Raw genomic sequence first — 24,172 nt, forward strand, 5'->3', positions numbered from 1 at the left:
CCTGATAAAAACACAGTGGGTGAATACTTATAGGCAGTGTTTAGATTTTTTTTAATTCTAAGGACGTATTAAGAATTAATTACATTTTAGGGAGCTGCTTGAAGAGGACCAGAAAAAATCCAATTCTAACACTCTTAAAGTAAATAAAACTACTTAAATTACTGATATAATTTTCCATTTTGTTTATTTGCTGATGCATGAAAAAGTCATGCTCTGGACTTTCTACAACTTTCTATTGCGGTCATAGCTTCTGACTGCATTAAAAAAAACAATATTCCAATGTTATCTTATTTATTTTTATGTTTGAGCTCATTGGTTGTAAACAAATCACCCAGAAACAATGCACTGCGTTACTATATAAATAAAAGCCCCTACTAGAGATAAATAGCATTATAGTACCGGCTTACTATAGTGTTATTTAATGTACATATACTTAGCTTATACTGTACAGACTGTACCATACATTGCCATTATACCCAATACCCAAGAGATGACAGGTAATGTGGAGTCTAATTTTAATGTTTAGCTTGGGATATATAGTATTTTTTGTTGTTGTTATTAAAAAAGTATTCTGAAGAATATCTGCAGTAATAGTCTATTATGTTTAATATCACAAGATATAAAATATCCTCTTATTCTCATCAATATTACTGCCAGCTGTATCACCCTATAAAACCAGTGTCATCTAAAACACTTTTTTACCAGTATACTGGTGATACTTTCTGTTGGAATGGAAATCAACAGACATTTTCATTCAATATAAAGAAATGAATTATTTTATCACTGCAAGTGTAATACAAAATGAGTCAGGACTCTGCTGGCTTTCAGTATGAGACCAGTGTTTAAACCTTACACAGAATTTTAGTGGTTGCAGATGTTGATGTTCAAATTTTAGATGTCGATGAACAAGAACTTGCGGCATCTCAGAGCAGAAATGGGTTTGATATCAGCATTTACTTTGAATATAGAAACATTTGTGTGGGAAAAAATCTAACCATTTTTGTTTTTTTTGGAACAAATATATCGCCCCTAGTAGAATAGGGAAAAACAGAAGTACTTAAGAAACACTAAAATTACTTGTGTCTACTTTCATATGGGCCATTAACCACTACTGTGGAATGTGACATTACAATAAAGACATTCATTGTTGAACATGAACACAACAAAACAGGAGCAAATTCTTTGGCCTTCTGGGAACAACAGTTAGTGATACTTTAAAAGATATCATGAATTCATTGAGGATTTAAAAATGTATGAATATGTGTTCATATGAATATTTTACACATTACATGTAAACACAAACTCCACATAGATATGATTTTGACCATATGACCATATGAACATATGACCGTATGTGTTTAGTGTTCTGGTCATCTTAACACTGCTGAACCACCATGTGGTTGTCAATAAGATAAGCACAGTGAGAAATGTGTGTACAGTAAGTGTGTATGTGTTTTGAGCAAATCACTGAATGTGAATGCTTCCATTCTCATGACTTTTTTAACTTTTCCTATAAATCTGTTTATACAACGCTGGTTTGTGTCCTTGAGGAAGGGGAATTCTGGCTGTTCAAAACCATTCAAAGTGATGAAATCAACAGACCTGAAAAAAAAAAGTATTTTTGGGAAAAACGTTTGAAAAACTAAGAGTGAATGCAGTCTCTTAGTCACTTGGGGATTATTCCCGGTTAATGCACTGTGTCTTTTACGATGGACTTTTTTCTGTTTCTTGGACAGTTTTTTCTCTTGGGTCTGTTTGGCTTCCTGTTTACCTAACCTCCACTTTGTAATATTGATATATTTGTCATATTTTCATCATTTGGCTTTTTTTTTTTTTTTACTTTGATTAAATTGCTTCACCTATTAGCAATATGTCCCTGGTGGTCCAATGGTAGGTCACACTCTTGCTGCCGTGGCCTTGGTTTAATTCCTGGGTACTGTAGGGAACTGAGGGGTTACCTCTCAGTGTTGGTCCCAAGCCCAGATAATATGGGAGGGTTGCATCAGTTAGGGCATCTGGAGTAAGATTTGTAACTTGTTTAAAATTTGTTTAATATGTTTGTAATTGCCAATCCCAACACAGAAGGTGTGGCTGTAAAGAAACATGAGATGGTGAGAGGACCTTACCTTATTATTATCATCAATGATAATAAGCTTTAAATCTTTTCCAAAAGCTCTCAAATTTCATCACATCTCTTCAAACAGACACTTTTTCAGAACTCCTTCAGTGTCATAACTGGCCTCTTGGACACATCTCTGACAAGTGGCCTTCTTAGCCATGGACTTAATTTTTAAGGACGGCTGTGGTTTTGGAAGTGTCTGGTTTGTGCCATGTTTTGCCATGTTGTTATAATAGATTCCACAGTGCTCCAATGAAAGGTGAGACCTTTTCTGATCTTTTTGGAATCTTCTCCACCTTTTTTTTCTTCCAAACATCATCTACTGAAAGGTTCACAGGCAGTTCCTTGTTCATCATGACCGCAGTACTGATCCGATTTGACATTAAACCTGTTAGACGTCTAGACTTCCTGGTAATATTTATCTTGCAACCATGGACCATGTACATGGACAAAGTTGGATATGAAAAAAAGCACAGTTCTTAAGTGTTTAACTGTCCATAGTTCTAATTTAGCCTGATAAAAACACAGTGGGTGAATACTTATAGGCAGTGTTTAGATTTTTTTAATTCTAAGGACGTATTAAGAATTAATTACATTTTAGGGAGCTGCTTGAAGAGGACCAGAAAAAATCCAATTCTAACACTCTTAAAGTAAATAAAACTACTTAAATTACTGATATAATTTTCCAATTTGTTTATTTGCTGATGCATGAAAAAGTCATGCTCTGGACTTTCTACAACTTTCTATTGCGGTCATAGCTTCTGACTGCATTAAAAAAAAACAATATTCCAATGTTATCTTATTTATTTTTATGTTTGAGCTCATTGGTTGTAAACAAATCACCCAGAAACAATGCACTGCGTTACTATATAAATAAAAGCCCCTACTAGAGATAAATAGCATTATAGTACCGGCTTACTATAGTGTTATTTAATGTACATATACTTAGCTTATACTGTACAGACTGTACCATACATTGCCATTAGTAGTAGTAGTAGCCTTTATTGTCACTGGTCACAGGTACCAGCGAAATTAGCCATCAACCTGCCCATACATACAATACATACAATACAAGGGGAGGACAGGACAGGAAGACAGGGGATTGAGAAGAGATACAGCATAACATGAGGGAAGGGAGGAGAAAAAAAAACAACAACCCCCAGACTATCCTCCGGTGGGGAGTACAGTGTGGGAACAAGAAAAAAACACCTCAGCAACATAAGCACATAAACAGTACGCCATAAACACATGACTTGCAACAGGGGAGGGGAGTGGGGGGTGGAGGTAATCCAGCACAGGCAAGCAGCCATCAGGTCCTGCGGCCTTTCGGCGCTGGTCACAGACCCGCTTGTCAGACTGGCGGTACAAAGCGGCGAAGGCGTGGGATGGGGGGTGGGGGGTGAGTGCATATCTTTATATATGTATGTGTGTGTGTGTGTGTATGTATGTAAGTGTAGGCCTGGAGAGTCGTTGCTCCCGGCATCAAATCTTGGTTAAATCAAATCATTATACCCAATACCCAAGAGATGACAGGTAATGTGGAGTCTAATTTTAATGTTTAGCTTGGGATATATAGTATTTTTTGTTGTTGTTATTAAAAAAGTATTCTGAAGAATATCTGCAGTAATAGTCTATTATGTTTAATATCACAAGATATAAAATATCCTCTTATTCTCATCAATATTACTGCCAGCTGTATCACCCTATAAAACCAGTGTCATCTAAAACACTTTTTTACCAGTATACTGGTGATACTTTCTGTTGGAATGGAAATCAACAGACATTTTCATTCAATATAAAGAAATGAATTATTTTATCACTGCAAGTGTAATACAAAATGAGTCAGGACTCTGCTGGCTTTCAGTATGAGACCAGTGTTTAAACCTTACACAGAATTTTAGTGGTTGCAGATGTTGATGTTCAAATTTTAGATGTCGATGAACAAGAACTTGCGGCATCTCAGAGCAGAAATGGGTTTGATATCAGCATTTACTTTGAATATAGAAACATTTGTGTGGGAAAAAATCTAACCATTTTTGTTTTTTTTTGGAACAAATATATCGCCCCTAGTAGAATAGGGAAAAACAGAAGTACTTAAGAAACACTAAAATTACTTGTGTCTACTTTCATATGGGCCATTAACCACTACTGTGGAATGTGACATTACAATAAAGACATTCATTGTTGAACATGAACACAACAAAACAGGAGCAAATTCTTTGGCCTTCTGGGAACAACAGTTAGTGATACTTTAAAAGATATCATGAATTCATTGAGGATTTAAAAATGTATGAATATGTGTTCATATGAATATTTTACACATTACATGTAAACACAAACTCCACATAGATATGATTTTGACCATATGACCATATGAACATATGACCGTATGTGTTTAGTGTTCTGGTCATCTTAACACTGCTGAACCACCATGTGGTTGTCAATAAGATAAGCACAGTGAGAAATGTGTGTACAGTAAGTGTGTATGTGTTTTGAGCAAATCACTGAATGTGAATGCTTCCATTCTCATGACTTTTTTAACTTTTCCTATAAATCTGTTTATACAACGCTGGTTTGTGTCCTTGAGGAAGGGGAATTCTGGCTGTTCAAAACCATTCAAAGTGATGAAATCAACAGACCTGAAAAAAAAAAGTATTTTTGGGAAAAACGTTTGAAAAACTAAGAGTGAATGCAGTCTCTTAGTCACTTGGGGATTATTCCCGGTTAATGCACTGTGTCTTTTACGATGGACTTTTTTTCTGTTTCTTGGACAGTTTTTTCTCTTGGGTCTGTTTGGCTTCCTGTTTACCTAACCTCCACTTTGTAATATTGATATATTTGTCATATTTTCATCATTTGGCTTTTTTTTTTTTTTTTGCTTTGATTAAATTGCTTCACCTATTAGCAATATGTCCCTGGTGGTCCAATGGTAGGTCACACTCTTGCTGCCGTGGCCTTGGTTTAATTCCTGGGTACTGTAGGGAACTGAGGGGTTACCTCTCAGTGTTGGTCCCAAGCCCAGATAATATGGGAGGGTTGCATCAGTTAGGGCATCTGGATTTGTGCCAAAATTAAAACATGTGGATCAGATGATCCACTGTAGAGCCCTTGAACAGAGAAAAGAACATCTGACCAATATATTTTTGCTGTTGTTGCTGTTGAGTGAAAGAAATGTTGGGTGAGGACGATGCTATAAGGTAATAAATGATAACAAAGTGCTAGTTTCTTTCACAGTTGTACCACAACATAAGCTGCAACTCTAAATAGGTTTTAAAAAAATGTATTTTATTCACCGTTAAATAAAACATTGCTATACCATTAAAAATGTATTGTTGTGCTATAAATAAATAATAAACCACTTCAGGATGTGTTGTGGATAGAAAACAATCTAACAGGAACTACTCTTCTGGTTCAGTTCGCATAATGGAAGGGTGGCTCAAGGGTTAAGACTCTGGGTTACTGGTCAGAAGGTCGAGGATACAATCTGCCGCTGTCACGTCGTTAAGCAAGGTCCTTAAGCCTCTGTGATCCAGGGCGCTGTATGATGACTGACCCTGTGCTCTGACCCCAACTTCCTATTAAGCTGGGATATGCAGGAAAAGTAATGCACATGTGACAAAAACGCAGCACATCATTGATTATGTTTCTATGACTTCCAAATATCCATTACTTAAACATTTACAAGAATATACAACACCCCCAGTTTAGTGCAAAGACTTGAAAGCCTTGGGTTTTTTCCCAGTTCGAGTATTCATGTTTCTGGCTTTTTCCCTCCTTCAGCAAACTAAGTGTAACTAAAAAAAATCAGTACAGTACCTACATTACCACCAGTGAACAGTAAGGGGCATAAACGGTCTGTTTGACCACGATCCTTAAAGCAATTACCTCAGCTCTGCTCTAAATGTTACAGAATCCCACTCAAATAATTAGGTGCATAAAACACGTCTAAGTGCTTGAAGGGAAACAGACTAAAGAATGCAGCTTGAAATTCTGACAGGAATTAAAAAGGAATAAAAAAGAAATTAGAAAGACAGACACCATGTTGGAAATGTTTATTAATCCTTTGAAATCACAGCAGTATGCAGACTGTACAGAATGTATGTAGCAAAATACAGTATGTCTGGTGACTGAAATTATCTGGGTTTTGTTTTAGTTTTGTACTGGCGCTAACAAGTAAGGAAAGCTTATTAAGCTTAAAGGGCTATTTTAATACACAGTTGATCAAAATACTGCATATTAGCACCTGTCTGCTACATGAGACTGATATTGGTGTTGGGTGACACTAACTGAGTGCTGAGGAGGAACAAGATGGGCAATATGAGAGCTTTAAGCTCCTTCTGGCCTGGTGTGTATAGATAAGTGTCACACAGTGACACAGTGTTCAGGGTTTAAGGAACTCAACAGAATGACACAGTAGTTTGAAACAGGTGTGCCATGTCATGTTTCCTGCATGAAGTTTAGAGACTAAGCTTTCCTCACTTTTTAGCATAATATTAATCAAGCCTGTATCATTCTTAGCCAAACCTTTTGCGCCATTTTCTAATTTACTGACATTTTGCTGCCTCTTTGTCAGGTCGTCATTGTAAATGAGAACTGGTTCTCAATTGACTCACGTGGTTAAATAAATAAAGAAAGAAAAAACAAAAAAAAAACCTGAGCCCGTATTTATAAAGACTGAGAAAAATGATCTGAGAGAGCTCCTAGTTTAGCTTCAAAAACTCTTAAAAGAGTGATTCAGGACTAATCTCAGAGCAACTCTGAGCAAAGGAAAATACAACAAATTTTATCTTAGAGAGGAGGCGGGGCTTAACCCTGTTACTAGGTGACACATTGTTTTGAAGACTGTGATTGGTTGACCAATAAAAAAATTAGAGTGCTTTTAAAATATTGTCTATTATAAGCCTTCAGTTTGTTTCTATGTTAAGATATTTAAGACTATATCAAGGAATACGTTTGTGACCGATCATATTAGAGATGCTCTAACATCTGCATGTTATAAATGTAATAAATGTAACGTACTTTTTCATCGCAAACACAGAGCAGAAATGTACAAAAAGAGACAAATTATATCATTTCTTTGCTGTGTCTGAGATGTCATCTCTAATATAATTGGACACAAAACTAATCCCTGCATGATCTAATTTGTAGAATCTCATTAATTCACTATCATTATTAAATACTGTATACAATACATTTCTTCTCCCTCTTCACCATAGCCATTTCCTCCTCTGCTAAAGAAACTCTTAAGCCATAAATTCCTCCTTACTACTCCTAACTCTTTTTGACCTTATGAGCCCTTTTAAGGGTTAATACACATTGTGATTAACTTTTAGTTTTACCAGGATTTTAAGATGAAAGCCTACATTTCTAAGAAAGTTCTTAGAATTTCGTCACAAGTGTTTTCTTGAATAAGGGCCCAGGATTTTAAAAGATGCCTATTGACACGTAAACAAAAAAAAAATAAATAAATAAAAAATCTCCTTGTACACCACCTTCTGGGGCAATAAATCATTCTGATTCAGATTTGAGTCTCTTGGTCATGAATGGAGAAAAATTTCCACAGAGAAAAAAAAAAATTAAGTGGGCATTTATGGCTGTCAAAAGCCCCAGAACACTGGACAGAGTCACTTACTGGTGTGAAGTGTGTCTTGAAATGCAGTACTGGTGTACTGGATGTGAAATCCTTTTTTACTGATTGTATCATCAGTGTGAAGTTTGATGACGATGGCATCCCCAGCTGAGTAAATGTCATCTGGAGGCTGCAGTAACAAAAAATAAAGATATTGCTTTAATTTGAAGCCATAAGTCTGAAACATGGCTGAAAAAGTTTGATTGTTGTTGTTTTTTTGAGTGTGTGTGGATATGGAGCTAAACACCTTTTGGAGAAGTTTGGGAGAGTTTTACGAAACTTAAAAAATGTGTCAATATTCAGACAGATTTATGTAGCAAACAATTTAATGTTTAATGAATGTTAGAGGGACGAGGGCTCAGAGATTTGAAAGATTTATTTTTTTGTGGAGGGACTGGAGGTTTTATGAGGATATAAATGGTTGTTGAGAAGATGGCAGTAATTTGGGGGGAATGTTTAGGGAGATGAGATGTTTATAGAAATGGAATTTAAGGGAGAAGGATGTTATTGTGGAATTGTTGGGATATTCAAGATTTTGGAATGATATTTGGGTGATATTTTGTGAGATTCATAAATGGGAGGATTTTTTTAGATTAAAGTTTCTAGAGGGATATTTGGGGAACTTTAGGAAGTTGGAGATCCTTACCCCAGATCCACAGTATCGGCCAAGCCGGGGTGCTTTAGTGTCACTTCCATCAAATAGCTCTATGTAATCATAGGTGCACTTTGCCTCATCCTCCAAATCAAAGATGTTGAAGATGAGCTTAACTCCGAATCCTTTCTCAGCTGAAATGACCCATTCACACTCTTCGGCTGTGCTGTAGTTATTATCACTGAACTGAGCGTGAGAGTACAGATCTCCAGGCTCCACTTCAGCCTTCAGATCTCCACCACACACTGCAGGAAAGGAAAGAAGATAACAAAGAACAGATTTCTACAAAGTAATATCAAATATTTTATTTGGCCATATAAAATGTTTTTGTGTGTCAGACACATGAACATCATTATTTTTTATTATCGATACTCTATTATAAGTTTATCTGAAACAGGCAGAAAAAGAACAAGTCAGTAAAAAACAATGACAATATAATACACAATATATTCTGTGGAGCTGCCAAGTAAAGTTCTGTTTTGCCAGTTTGTGCTAAATACTTAACCCGAGGCCATGTATGAAGTATGCCAAAACATATCACTTGTGAGCTGAAGTTACACAATTCATTGATCTAATAAATAATAGCCACAAGATCGTTGGGGTTTCAAAATAATAACTTAATGCCTCAGTTTTTAGTATATCATTTAGTATGTTATTTTTTATGTTGTGTATTTTTGTCACTCTTAGCATGCTCTAGTATGCATGATTTTTCTTTAAATATCTAACAATGCAATAGTAATCATGGAATCATTCTTTACCTTATTTGAAATATATATAAAAGACATAACAATAAGTTGAAGAATTGCAGTAGGGCACATTGCATCAGGTGTGAGGGAAAAAAAATCTGTTTCTGTCCACCTAACCCAAAAAAATAAATAATAAAAAAAAAGAACTGACTAAAAGCCTTAGTGAAGCAATAAAATATTTGCTGGGAAAAATCCAAAGCTATTTGTTTTGTATCCTGTTGGATTAGTGATTGAGACAGCTGGCACAGAGTTGTACTGTATGTAAATAACCTGAAGACACTATGATAGTTGTAGTGTACCTAATTTTCAACCAGTGTTTATCTTGCAAAGATAATCTTGTTCAACAAAATACTGCATTGCTAAAGTTAAAAAGTTTTCCATATATATCAATGATTACATAAACTAACTGGAGCATTACTTTAAACATCAGTTCTAATGTGTGTGACACGTAACAAAGAGGAAGAACAAAAGTCAAACATGTGGTCATATTATATTAATAACTCATTCAGTAACAAGAACCAAATTTAAAGGTTAAAGTGACAGTTTAATGATCTCTGAGTTAGATACCTGATGTAAAAGATGCCTCGAAGCCTCGTTTCTGCACCGAATTATCCGAGAAAAATTGTAGAAACATCTTGTTGGCGCTGGAAATAACAGGTGGTGGTTTTTTGCTTCCACAAAAACGGCCCAAACTAGGCGATGCATCGTTAGGGCCGTTATAAACATTGAGATGATCGTAGGAACATTCAAGATGGCTTTCCATGTCGATCTCATTAATTGACTAAAGGAGGGAAAGTGATATATAGTGAAATGGAATGTATTTTCAACATTTGTATAATGTTTTACTATGGACCAATATACTATAAGTAAATCGACATCATCAAATGCTTCCTGTTTACCTGTGGAAAAGAATGAGCCAGCGTGTTGACAAAAAAATCACATGACAGAAGAGAAGAGCTTGTTTTATTCAGTCTGTTGGCTGAAACCGGTTGAAGATGGTAAAGGTGTGTATGAAGGTGTGTGTGATGGTCAGGTTGTGTCAGTATTCTCCATTCGGAATAACAACACTAGAAGAAAAATAAAGAGGAAACATACCAGACTTACCAGTTTGATTCGGTGACCTGGCATAGTGGTTAGGGCCCAAGTGCACACCTTCTTATTGGGATATTTATCTGGCCAGTTGGGGCTCATAATGGATACAGGGATCTTGGTGATCACATGGTCACAACCGGCTGAACGTACCAACACAACAAGAATAAACAAACAAAAAAACTTTCAGCAAAATATTTCACCTCTAATCTCCACTCTGATCTGTGCAGCTGAACTGATCTGAAGGTTTAAATAGAGGATATCAGATTCCCAGCTTAATAAATAAAAGTAAAGAATTATCCCTCTTTCATCAGTGTTTAATGGTCTAGGGTAGCAGTAGTGTAAACTTCAGAACACTGCAAAGTGAACAGTAGATAAAATCTGAGGAAAGTGAACTGCTGAAGAAAGACGAGAGAAAGATTGTAGTAATACAAAAGAAATGTGGAAGAAATATATAAGCACCATATTAATTTTGATCATTTATCAAAAGAATTGTGTTCTTGCACTTTCAGACTCTTAAAATGTCATATTATAATGTCATATTAATTTTTCTCTGTACTGGATTTTCAGTGTGATGTCTGACACAGGAGAATGATTAATGGACCCTAAAGTACACTCAGACCTTTTGTTAGACAGAGCTAATGCTATCATTAACACACTCAGCTACTGCTAATAGCATCCGGGTTCATCCCACTGATTCTCATTGTGAGTAACAGAACATGTTCCATTTAGATGGTCATGTGTTAAAGCCATAGCACAAAAAGTACAGAAAAACTAGTTGATGTAACCATCAGGTAAATTGAGGGGCTAGCATTGCAATTACAGTCATGAAACTGTTCTCGGAAGTAGAGTTAGCACTGTTTTTGCGGCTGCTCAACTCTGTGACAGATTTAAAAAGGCTAAAAAGGATTCGCCTTAAAAATGAACAACGGCTATTCCAGGGCAGAACCGACGTAAAAGAACAGGACAAGCTCTTATTACAAATAGCCAGGATTAATTGCTAGCCTCAAGTTAAATATGAGCAGTATGAAAAAGTCAAACAAGATAACCCAAGATTCTGTTTACCAGGAGTTTACAACCACCCAGAATTAACTAGGTGAAATGTGCATACTGAGACCTTCAAACAATCTCATTGTTACTGTATATATGACGTCAGAATAAATGTTGTTGTCATGCAGCCATCCTTCCCTTGAACCTTCCCAGCTGCCACTGGTTCAGTCTCATGTTTAGGGATTGCTTGGCTGCTTTCAGAGATTTCAGTTCAGTATCCAGCAGCGGCTAAGGATTGCAAAGGATCTCTAGTTTTAGTTTTTTTTTTCCTTTCCTTTTTTCCCACGGCAAACAGAGCTGTCTTTACCCGTTGCTGTTGAAGTGTCTCATCATTGGAAAGGAGAAGGTGTTTGACACGATGAGCAACCGATCTTCTCTAGGCTTCTCCAAATTACAGCCAACCATCATCACCTGAGTTGTTTACACTCTCCTCTCTTGTGAAAGAGATGCAATCAGCTGTGCAATGAAGAAATCTAGATACGACCGGCTGATTGTTTTGTCAAGCACCTTAGTACTGTCATAATGAAAAATTTCTCCTTTTCATTGAAGACACAGTGGAGGATACATACAACAATTACATACGTAATCCAATGTCCAACTATCCATCTATTGACAGACTCATGTTTTTATTTGAGTATTTAAGTAAACATAATGTTATATAATGTATTTAATTATTATTTTTACTGTTCTTATTATTAATCAAATCCCCACAATGGACAATGAGGACTTAATATGTCCATAATTTTAGCATTGTACAGATAAAGACTGTGTAATTCTGAGAGGTGTAATTATGACAACTGATCTTGCAGAGTTATATTTATATATAGAGGCTTTTATATATATAAAGGCATTTGCAAACTATGGTTTTGGTATCCTAAAAGTGGCTTGAAATTGAAATGTAATAGGTTGGTGGACTGCATTAATTCAGGAGAGCTAAAAGAGAGTTTGTGCCAATAACCCATTTATATACTCTGTAGTGCTACGATCGTGTGTGTGTGTGTGTGTGTGTGTGTGTGTGTGTGTGTGTGTGTGTGTGTGTGTGTATGGTTTAAATAATGGCCATGCCTGCCTCACTGTTCTCATTCTAATAATTTACACATCACTTCACAATTTGATTTGTAAGATAATTAATGTATAAATTCAACCCTCCTGTGTAAAGTACTGTGGTACTTTAATCAGAAACAAAAAGAAAACTTTTTTCATTTAAAGTAAAACTCTTTTCACACTATTTAAGCACTAAAGTGGATTACATTGTACTGTTTTAAACTGTTGGCTGCTGTAATGAGGCATATGTGAGAACCTACCTTCCTTGCAGTCATGCATGTTGGTGTGTAAGGTAAAGCCGCTGTGGCACCGACAGCTGTAACTCCCAAATGTGTTCACACACTGGTGCTGGCAGCCGCCGTTCTCCCGAGAGCACTCATCTACATCTTCAAGGTGAAAAAAACAGTGTTTTATTTTCTATCTATCTATCTATCTATCTATCTATCTATCTATCTATCTATCTATCTATCTATCTATCTATCTATCTATCTATCTATCTATCTATCTATCTATCTATCTATCTATCTATCTGTCTATCTATCTATCTATCTATCTGCCTCTTTGTTTCTCAACAGATCTTCCAGAAGATCGATACAGTGTTACTTGGGTAGGCTGTTAATCGAATGCCACCCTGAACAGGATAAAGTGGTTACTGAAGATGAATGAATGGATGAATGGATGAATGAATATTGGCTAAAGAAGAACCAGTTTAATGGTCAAAATATAGAGAATAACAGATATATAGATAGATAGACAGACAGACAGACAGACAGACAGACAGACAGACAAACATCAGACCGAAGAAGAAGGTGGCTGTGAAGCCTCTGCGGGAAACGGTGCTGTCGGATTTAAACTCCACATGCAGGATGTTGGAGTCTGAGGTGATCGGCTCTGGAATCGCAGCTCCACAGAACCTCCCGTGTAGCCTGGATTCACTGCGGACCTCCACATAATCATATTTACACACCTAGCAATCAGCCAGAGGAATAGGAAGAATGTGAGCTGCCACATTTACTGCAACAGTTCCGCATATAATTAATCAGAGAATGAAATAATGAAAAATAAAGACAGACAGTCAAACCCACACACAGACATATAGATAAATAAATAAATCATATATGAAATTAATAATTATTAATTTTAGTGCAGGAATCTTTAATGCAGGAATCTGTGAATCTTTATCAACATACAAATCACACACACACACACACACACATACACACACACTGACATCATTGCCTTCTGTGTCGAAGCTGTGGAACAACAGAGTGATGGTGTAGTGTGGAGGAGCGATGAGCTGCCACACACAGTGTTTATTATGTGGGTATTCATGAGGCCAGCCAGGACTGAACACAGAGCCGTTTAACGCCGTGAGGAAACCTCCACACGCAGCTGCTACACACACACAAGAAAAATCAACATATACATTTTTCTCTAATTTGATTGTGCACTAAATATATCTCTTGTACAGCACAGCAGCATGGACAATAACATGTTATACACTTGCTCGGAAATTATCGCCACAAAGATTACCATATCAGTAAAAGTATATTTCTGGTGGCTCCAATCACAATAAGTGTCAGGACATAATGAGTTGGGTGTCATTAATCTGACAGTATAATTGATCAAAACAAAGGTAGAAAACAAAGACAGGGTAAAAAATTGTGAAAATTAACCCAGGCTTTATCCACAGTGAATGAAGAGTGTGTGTGTCTGTGTGTGTGTGTGTGTGTGTATGTGTGTGTGTGTTGTATTGTATTTTTATGCCCTCACCCTCACAGCTGCGTCGGTCAGTGGCAAGTTCATATCCAGGGTCACACGCACAGTGATAACTTCCCAGTGTATTAATGCACCTCTGAATGCACTGACCTTTATCAGGTCTGGAGCATTCATCCACCTCTGCAGAGAAAATGTCAACATAAATGGCTAAAAACAATGTTTCATTATCTGAACAATGACTACTTTTGTATGAATTGCTGTAACCATTTTGCATAACAGTTGACCTTAACCCTGTTCTGGTTTAGTCATTTAAATTAATTATAAGAACCATTTTATTTATCACCCTTTACTTCTAATAAAGTCGAACTACATTGTCACACCTAACAATAATATAGAAGTATAATAGGAATTATGCACATATTGCAAAATATGTATATTTGCCATGTACCTGAGCAGTGTTCCTATTACAGTCGCTAAAATGTAAATTCTTTTTTTGCATTTTTGCCAGTTTTTAATTTGTACAATTTGTACAGTACAATTACAGCTTTAATTTTGAGTGAGTTTTATAGTTTTGATGTCTCTCACTTCTTTCACGGCTTGGAATAATTTAGTGGATATTTTGTAAAACATGTAGAAGAATTACAGAAATTGTGTTTACAAAAGATTCAGTGGAACACTAAAACTCTTAAGCAAAAATGTTCATTTTACAAACGTTGTGAATTTAGCCTGAACAGAATAGTCATGATTATTCCTTCATGTATTCAGTTCTGGAAGTGTAGAGCTATAAAGCTTCCTTGACGTACAGTAAATCCACTATTTATTACTTTCAAAAGCCTTCAAAGTCTTGCTGCTTATAGTTTCTTATTTTCTGCAACACTCCACCTCAGGCTTTGGTTAGCAGCTTATATACTGGCATGACCTCCAAACTTTGACTTGCACCTATATGGATTTTAAATCTTAGTTCAAAGCAAAATATGGCCAAAAAATATGTGGAAACCTAACCATCACACCCATGTGTTCCTTCCCCCAAACTTTTGCAACAAAGTTGGAAACACACAATTCTTTAGGATGTCTCTGTGTGCTATACCACCTACATTTCAATTCAATAATAATAATAATAATAATAATAATAATAATAATAATAATAATAATAATAATAGAGTTGTATGTATAATAGCAAACCATTAAAAACAAAAGGGATCTGGGTGCTTTGTTTCCTAGATATTGGTAAACAATACCAATTGGTAACTATTTTAAAATCTGTATAAAAAAAGTACCTTTAAAGAAGGTTGCAGCAAATCCACCTCTATTAACAGAACCATCTGAGACAAATTTCATCCAAAGTTGGTTGGAGCTGCTTTTGATATCTTGTGGATTTTGGCTGCCACAGAATCGTCCAAGCAGCGGGTCACTCTCCGAGTTACCGTCACGTACCTCCACGTAATCGTATGCACATCGGTCATGTCTTTCCAACTAAGGGACAAGTAAAAAATACAAAAGCACCTCATGTTCTGTTAATATGCAATCAAACTTTTACACCTGACTGTACATTTTCCTCTCAGTTGAAAATAAAAAACTGTAATAGAATATGGATTTTATTTGAAATACACCTTCTGTTTTATATCATGTATGCTGTCAAAGGTTACGTAACTCGCACCTCAAATGCCTGGAAGCAAAGTGCCACGTGAAACCCTTCAGTCACTGTCATCTTCCACACACACACTTTACTGGGCAGATAGTCGTCAGGGTAGTTAGGTGACTGAATCTGTCCACTGTCAGCTTCCATTTCCCCACCACACCTTGCTGCAAATAAAATTATGAACAAGAAATGTACACAGTGTAACCTGTACAAATCTGAGAATAAGGGAAATGTTCAAAATTGTGGAACTCCTAGGGTAAATTCGGTGTGAGGAAGCTAGCAGACATGAAGAATTGATCTCTCAGCTTTGAGAATGTTTGTGTATCCAACCACAACCAAACCTTAAAGCCAGAGGTGGATATTCAGGATAATACACAATGGGGGTTGTTCTGGCTACATATAGGTAGATATTTTAAGGAAATAGCCTAGACATCCTACTCATAATAATGTCAATTCTTTAGTTTTGGAGGTGTCATAGTTGATTTATGCACTGAAGTATATGAAGTCTGCCAAATGCTGTAAATGTAAATGCAAATATGAGTAAAGATAATTTGCTTCAAAATGGCTACTACGAAAAAGCTGTTTAAGGCATTTGTGTTGTTGATGTTGTCCCTCGGCTGCTCCGTGTTCAGGGTCACCACAGCAGATCATTCGATCTACATTTGATCTTGACACAAGTTTTACGTCAGATATCCTTCCAGATGCAACCCTCCCATTTTATCTGGGCTGGGAACCGGCACTGAGAATTAACCCCCCACTGGCTCGGTCAGTTCCCTGCCCAGGAATCAGACCCCGGTAGCTGCAGGGAGTGCACAGGATCCTGCCACTGTACCACCAGGAAATTGTTTGAGGTAACAGTGTGATTAGTCTGAATTACATTTAGCTAAAGGTACTTTTTTGTTACATTAACCTTTTGGCCCCAGGAGTCAAACATCAAATCTACCTTCATATGCGGCGGAGAATCCTTTTCCGACCCAGTTACTGCTGCTGTGAAACTCAATCCACAAACGACTGCTGGTTGAAACAAGAGAATCTGGAACTTGATCTCCACAAAAACGGCCTGAATCCAAATACAAAGATGCAAGCATTTTACACTTCAAAAAAAGACCTGCAATTATTTCAATAGCTAACATCTCTACAGACCCAGGATCTCATATGAGTATCCCTACTGACTCAATATCTGACATGCATCTCCAAAATGTCCAGAATTAGCCATCTGCATTGTGGGTTTAGCTAATGATTATGCTACATCTTAGCTACACTTAAGTATGCAGGCGATCAAAAATTAGCCTGCCTTTTATATTGTGAAATTACAAGCGGTAGTTGAAATTGATGAAGAATGTTGAGCTGAAAAAGTGGAATAAATGTGTGTAGCCTAGTTTGTCACAATTTCAGGTAATGTATGTTTGATTGCTAAGAATCAGATCCAAAGATTACTGTAAGGTGAAATACCTATTAAAGGTGATTTCCTCCAGTATCCATCTCGTACCTCCACATAATCATACCAGCAGAGTTGACTTTGGTAGAGATCCATAGAGGTGAAATTAAGGATGATCTGATACAGACAGTCAGACACAAAGGATAGCTCAATTCCAGCTATTTAGAGATTATTAGCAGAAAGTTGACAGCCTTTTATTGGTGAAAACTGCACCATCATACTGTTGCTCTCTTACAGTTTGTCTTGATAATAAATAAATAAATGCATTTACACCAAAGGGCCATTATGGGTATTTTATTTAGTCCTGCAGGAGGCCGTGAATAAATATGTGTTTTAAAATAATAACTTCTTCCATTGTAAGAGTTGACCTACATAAAACGACCCAATTCTATAAAGACACTGTGCATTAACAAGAGTTCTCCATGTCAGAGTACAGTATATGATAGAGATTACCGGTAGATTTTCAATTGGTGCCATAATGTACCAATAGACTTTACTAGGTTCTGCTATACCATCATTCAGCATAATCCAGACTCATGGAGAAATTCTAATTGAATAACATTCTTTAAAGTAAGCCTGATGTAACAAGGATTTCTTCTGTCCATTAGCAAGACTTGTTTACATTTCACTAATTTTAGAAAAGTATCCTCGCAGCAGTGACACATTTATTCATTCATTCATTCATTCATCTTCTACCGCTTATCCAAACTACCTTGGGTCACGGGGAGCCTGTGCCTATCTCAGGCGTCATTGGGCATCAAGGCAGGATACACCCTGGACGGAGTGCCAACCCATCGCAGGGCACACACACACACTCTCATTCACTCACACAATCACACACTAGGGACAATTTTCCAGAGATGCCAATCAACCTACCATGCATGTCTTTGGACCGGGGGAGGAAACCGGAGTACCCGGAGGAAACCCCCGAGGCACGGGGAGAACATGCAAACTCCACACACACAAGGAGGAGGCGGGAATCGAACCCCGACCCTGGAGGTGTGAGGCGAACGTGCTAACCACTAAGCCACCGTGCCCCCCGTGACACATTTATATTAATACTAAAATGTTGGCTACTGTAGTCGCAATGGTACAAAATCACCCACTGGTAAACATGTCAAATTATGCATTCTATGACCTCTCTCATGACCAAAGAATTATTTTTTTCATTTATGTAATTTTCAGTAAAATCAGGCTGAAAGTTAACAGTATACACCTGGATTAATTGGGGTTAAATGTAATGGATTGTTGACTTTCAGTAAGATAGGAGGTGAACTAAAAGGTTCGATATATTACAAATTCTCTAACTGCTTCCTCATCTAATGCTTGTGTCTGTATATTCACCTTTTCCCCAGGTGTAACAGAAATGCTCCATATACAGTCTGTGTAAGCAGCGTATCCATTAGGGAATCCAGGAGAAGAAAAGTTTCCAGAGCTATCCTGTAGACTCTCACCACACTCTGCACATAAAAATACATAATGCCGTATGCCATAAGAAATTTTCCCAGGGAAAAGATTTTTGTTCTGTTACATAGCTAAGGTGAAAAATATTGAATAATAGTAGATGGGTATATAGACTAGAAATTGGAAGAATTGGTCTCAGCCCAGATTCCACTCCAAGATACAGGTCATAAACAGCTCATTCCCAAAAAGAATCATAAAGGAACATCTTATAACAGTAAATGAATAACCTTAATAAAGCTGTGCAGTTTGTTCCTGTGTAAGTTTATGAACAAAATGATCGGAACACAATTGTCTGTGATTCCAGGGGCACCAGGTGAAATCTTGCCTAGGGCAGCAAATTGGCCAGGGCCGGGCCTGTACGTCACCATTATTACCTTTTTACAACAGTATCACCCGAGTATTTGGGTCATGACACCTGTAACAATACCAAGCCAAGGTGTATTTGACCATGACTACCATTTTAAAAACATGCATTTGGGTGATACTTTAGTATTTCTAAACAAATAATCAGCTTTTACAATCAACCAAACTCGCTGAACATCTTAATCAACAGGACATGGAGCAGGTCTCTCAAAAATGATCATTATCTGGTCACTGAACATCAAACTGAAACTCTGCAATGTACAACAGCAGAGTCAGCACAGGAAACTATTTGACATTGTTACAGTAGGCTGAAATGTCCAAACATTAACATGGATTTTGCTTTGGAAATGAGTAATTATTTGAGTGCCCTGGCTGACAGAGCTGATGAGATACCCATACATCATGACCAAACGGGACAGCATTAAGAACATCTATGCACAAATGACCGTTAAGCTTTTTTTTAAAGAAGTCAACAAGAAAAAGAAGTGGAAACACCTGAAAAAAACTAAAACTCAAGATGATTCGCAACAGATCATCAAGACTCTGCAGGCAGGTACAAAAAGTCTACAATAACAAAGATACAGAGCTTAAAAAGAGTGCCAGGAATTACAGATCTTTTGTAGGAGAGTTGCTGCCGCAAGAGGTGAAATGTGTGTTAAAAATGTGAACAAGATTGCGAAGTAACACTATGGAAGAAATTCCAGTTTCTCTGCCCCTGTGAAGTACTCATTGACAATCACCCTGTTAAACTTCCATCGGTGGATGATTTATTGACATTGACATTGTCACCAACAACTGAAGTAAACGTCAGGTATGCCATCAAAGCCATGAAGAACGGGAATGCTGCTGGGTTTTATTCTATTTATGCCAAGCAGTTGAAACTGACATTACATCTTCAAGAAAGGTCACATAAAGGTCCAAGTCTGTATCCCAAAATAAGTTAAAACAGATGGTACTAACCTGGAGTAAGACAGAACATAATTACAGTATTTAGCTTAGCTTATACAGCTGAGTGACTGATGTTTGAAGGCCTTGCTCAGGGGCTCAGCAGTGGCATCTTGGTAGACCTGGGATTCAAGCTCACAACCTTCTATTCAGTAGTCCAACACCTTAAACATTAGTCTACCACATCACCCCTAGAGATATATAGGAAAGTAGTGTAGACAACCATCACAATAGATACATTTAGGAATCCAGTCTTGAAGATTTACTAATCTTACGTTGTACTAATATAATCTGTTTACTTCTCCATGTGCTAACCCAGAGGCATTAATAACGACAGAGCACTTACTCTGTTCAGCTGAATATCCAGTAATTGTGTCTGAACATTATGTTACAATTCTGTTATTATTATTCAAACTAATCCTCAGAGACTTTATGTAATAGTAAGTTCTTTTGTTAAACATTGTGAGCGGACATGCAGAGATCATTCTCTTCTTGTTGTTCCTTTTTTTTTTAAATAAATGTAGGCAATGCTGTTGCTCTTGCAGTGTAACTTAATCAAAACATTTACATATCAATCTCTTCTCAGCATCTGAGCCGTTCCTCAGTAAAAATACTGATGTGTGTTTGGCTTTTAGCTATGTGTATGAGGCAGCAAGATTTCCTGAAACAGCTTCAAGCATAGTTTAGCAAAGAAAAACAATCATTGTTTGAATGATCTTGTTCATATTTGTTTGAATATTTTGTCTGGTTTAGAAAATACAAAAAAAAAAAAAAATTGAGCTCAGCCAAATGATTTGGCTCACTGAAATGAGACCAAATTCACATCACTATTAAATTTATTTGTCTGCTAGATTAAGTGCATAAATTATAGAGTTATGTTCCTCATTGAGCTGCTGTTAATGCAGAATATTACAAAACTCTGTCTGAGGATTTTTAAAAGGATTATTGTGTCCATTATTTTTAGAAAACAAATTATTGAATGATCGAGTGTTGATTGAGTGTTTTTTTTACCATGATACATAATTTACACCAATTTTGAATTGGTTGAATTGCTTCATATGCAAAGAAGAACAGTATCTAATGGCTACAATTAATAAACTCAATTTTCAAATGAAGTAATTAATGAAGTAATTTAATGAAGTAATTAAATAACTGTTTAGCCCAGGGTCCATGTTTAAGGTTCAAGTCTTACAGATTTCTTCTAAGTGACAATTGGCTGGTAAATCTGTCTAGTGTGTTGCTCATCTATCCATAAGCCTTAAACAGAGGCTGAGAAGAGCTGTTTAATTACTTTTTCCTTTAGATAGCACTGAAAGTAGAGATAAAGGTTCATATAAATATAAGACTGTTGTTGTTCCTGCTGCCTTCAAAGAATCAGAAATAGTCAGACCTGGAGCTGTTTGTTCCTTGAAGAATAAAGACATGCTTACTAGGACACTTGTAGAGCTTCCGTGCTTGAGATATGTCTCCTTTGCTCAGTCTCATCCTCTGACCTATAGTGGGTCTGACTCCATTCACATCATAGCGAGGCAGAATTGTATCGAGGAGGATGCTTCTGTAATACATGTGAAGTTCAGTAAAAAAAAAGATCATTTCAACTGTAATATTATATTTAGATTTTTGTTTATATCATAATAATGGTATTATTGTTTTTGTTGTTATAGAATTATGTACTACAGTTTATTGACCTCAGCACATTTGGAGCAGGTCACCTGGTGAATCTGGTTTGTAGAAGTTTCCTTGTATTCTTTTAGGCTTTTATTTTTGTATAGTACATAAATGTAATTATATAAGAATTACATAAGAATATTTTTTATGTTATGTATTTCTTTTGTTTGAATTACTTATTTGTTTATGCTGATACTTTTGAATATATAACATAGCAAAAACAATACAAGAATAGCAATAATAATAATAACAATAATAAAAATAATAATAATAGCAATAACAATAACAAAAATAATAATAATAATAATAATTATTATTATTATTATTATTATTAGTAGTAGTAGTAGTAGTAGTAGTATTATACTAATAATAATAATATCAATAATAATAATAATAATAATAATAATAATAATAATAATAATTATAATAATAACAATAATAATATTTATTATTGTTGTTATTGTTATTGTTATTATTATTATTATAACAATTATACACTTAATTGGTTTATTTTACCCTCTCTGTCTGTCTGTCTGTCTTTCTGTCTCTCTCTCTCTCTCTCTCTCTCTCTGCCTCATCCTTTCTCTTCATCCCTCTAATTCTCTCTTAGGAGGTGATGGATGTAGTGTTTGTGACTTAATTCTGCAGTTCATTAACAGAGAAATATATATTTATATAACTGTTAATAACCCTGAGGTGTCTTCGAAGAATGGTTATATTTTCTTTCATTTAGTTAGGTCGGATCCCAGTACAAAAGAGCGTTGTACTAATATAATCTGTTTACTTCTCCATGTGCTAACCCAGAGGCATTAATAACGACAGAGCACTTACTCTGTTCAGCTGAATATCCAGTAATTGTGTCTGAACATTATGTTACAATTCTGTTATTATTATTCAAACTAATACTCAGAGACTTTATGTAATAGTAAGTTCTTTTGTTAAACATTGTGAGCGGACATGCAGAGATCATTCTCTTCTTGTTGTTCCTTTTTTTTTTTAAATAAATGTAGGCAATGCTGTTGCTCTTGCAGTGTAACTTAATCAAAACATTTACATATCAATCTCTTCTCAGCATCTGAGCCGTTCCTCAGTAAAAATACTGATGTGTGTTTGGCTTTTAGCTATGTGTATGAGGCAGCAAGATTTCCTGAAACAGCTTCAAGCATAGTTTAGCAAAGAAAAACAATCATTGTTTGAATGATCTTGTTCATATTTGTTTGAATTATTTTGTCTGGTTTAGAAAATACAAAAAAAAAAAAAATTGAGCTCAGCCAAATGATTTGGCTCACTGAAATGAGACCAAATTCACATCACTATTAAATTTATTTGTCTGCTAGATTAAGTGCATAAATTATAGAGTTATGTTCCTCATTGAGCTGCTGTTAATGCAGAATATTACAAAACTCTGTCTGAGGATTTTTAAAAGGATTATTGTGTCCATTATTTTTAGAAAACAAATTATTGAATGATCATTTGCGTTATGTTAATGTTTTTCCTTTGTTACAAAAGCCTGGCTCTGAATGAGCTCTCTGTCTCTCTGTGTTTTTTTACCATAATACATAAATAAAGAAGATAATGTGATATAATATGTTGTTATCACACCTGGAAAAAGTGTTTGTGGAGTAGTGCATGATGCTGTCGAAGTCGTACGTCTCTCCTAATGAGTTCACCTCATCTGGGTCCATCTTCAGGAAATTATACTCCTGGCCTACACACATTATAGAGCTCAATACAGCTGATTTGTATTCATTCAATTTAGTTCAGTTCAGTTTTACAAAATCTGGATATTGATTTATATTTAAATACTAATGTGAAAGCAAGGGGAAAGGAAAACTCCCTGACATGACCTGAAATAAGGAACAAACTTCAGACTCAAAATGGACCTCATCATCTTCTAAGTATCTTTAGATAGTGTGATTTTTAATCGTGACTCTTCTACTGTATATTATAAAGGCACTAAGTGTGGTACTATCTTTATGATTACAGCAGCAGTACAATAAAGGTATTTAAAGTGTTACCTGGCTGTATGTTCTCTCTAATAATGCTGACGTGTGTGTCCCGGTCGGGTCGTGTATGCTCATGCCAGAAGCCAATCACATGACCCAGTTCGTGAACGACAATTCCGAATTTATCGCAGTTCTTGCCAATGGAGATAGCCTGGGGCCCGTCACCCCTCCGACCCACATAAGAACAGCATCTACAATCAAAAACTATGATACATATGCTATGATACACTATGTATTCTGTAATACATATAGTGCCTCAGCAGTAATAAAATAAAATCTGGGGTGTGGCTGAGAAGGTAGTGAGAGGAACATAACAGAAGACCAAAAGAAAATTGACAATTTTTACCACATAAAAATACGATTTTAATGTGTTAAAAAATAATTAAAAAAACCTATAAGATCATTGCATGTGTAAAGTGTGTGTTCTTACCCACATGGCCGATACGTGAAGATGATGTAGCTCTCCTCAGCCGTTCTTTCTACAAAGGTTACACAGACGTGTCGCTCCCAGTGTCGCATGGCCTGTTTAAAGATGGCTCGCTGACTGCCTGGGAATTTAAAACCAAAACAGTGTCACAGAAATATATGTCCCTTGTGGTTC

The 24,172-nt window shown here is 36.2% G+C and overlaps 1 protein-coding gene across 1 annotated transcript in view; it reads right to left on the reverse strand.

The window, feature by feature from the left end:
• Positions 1-6,247: 6,247 nt before the first annotated feature.
• LOC132863522 (bone morphogenetic protein 1-like) overlaps positions 6,248-24,172 on the reverse strand; it is a 29,141-nt gene continuing 11,216 nt past the window's right edge. The window contains exons 4-20 of the mRNA XM_060896379.1: positions 24,002-24,119; positions 23,584-23,762; positions 23,168-23,273; positions 21,328-21,452; positions 18,470-18,585; positions 17,140-17,242; positions 16,631-16,747; positions 15,706-15,851; positions 15,326-15,521; positions 14,103-14,228; positions 13,561-13,724; positions 13,128-13,296; positions 12,590-12,715; positions 10,251-10,378; positions 9,714-9,927; positions 8,395-8,645; positions 6,248-7,878 (exon numbers count right to left, since the gene is read on the reverse strand). Of these exons, the coding sequence (XP_060752362.1) occupies positions 7,744-7,878; positions 8,395-8,645; positions 9,714-9,927; positions 10,251-10,378; positions 12,590-12,715; positions 13,128-13,296; positions 13,561-13,724; positions 14,103-14,228; positions 15,326-15,521; positions 15,706-15,851; positions 16,631-16,747; positions 17,140-17,242; positions 18,470-18,585; positions 21,328-21,452; positions 23,168-23,273; positions 23,584-23,762; positions 24,002-24,119 (2,519 nt within the window). The 3' untranslated portion in view covers positions 6,248-7,743. The remainder of the gene's footprint in view (positions 7,879-8,394; positions 8,646-9,713; positions 9,928-10,250; positions 10,379-12,589; positions 12,716-13,127; positions 13,297-13,560; positions 13,725-14,102; positions 14,229-15,325; positions 15,522-15,705; positions 15,852-16,630; positions 16,748-17,139; positions 17,243-18,469; positions 18,586-21,327; positions 21,453-23,167; positions 23,274-23,583; positions 23,763-24,001; positions 24,120-24,172) is intronic.

The sequence above is a fragment of the Tachysurus vachellii genome, chromosome 20 (assembly GCF_030014155.1).
Source record: "Tachysurus vachellii isolate PV-2020 chromosome 20, HZAU_Pvac_v1, whole genome shotgun sequence".
NCBI classification, from domain to species: Eukaryota; Metazoa; Chordata; class Actinopteri; order Siluriformes; family Bagridae; genus Tachysurus; species Tachysurus vachellii.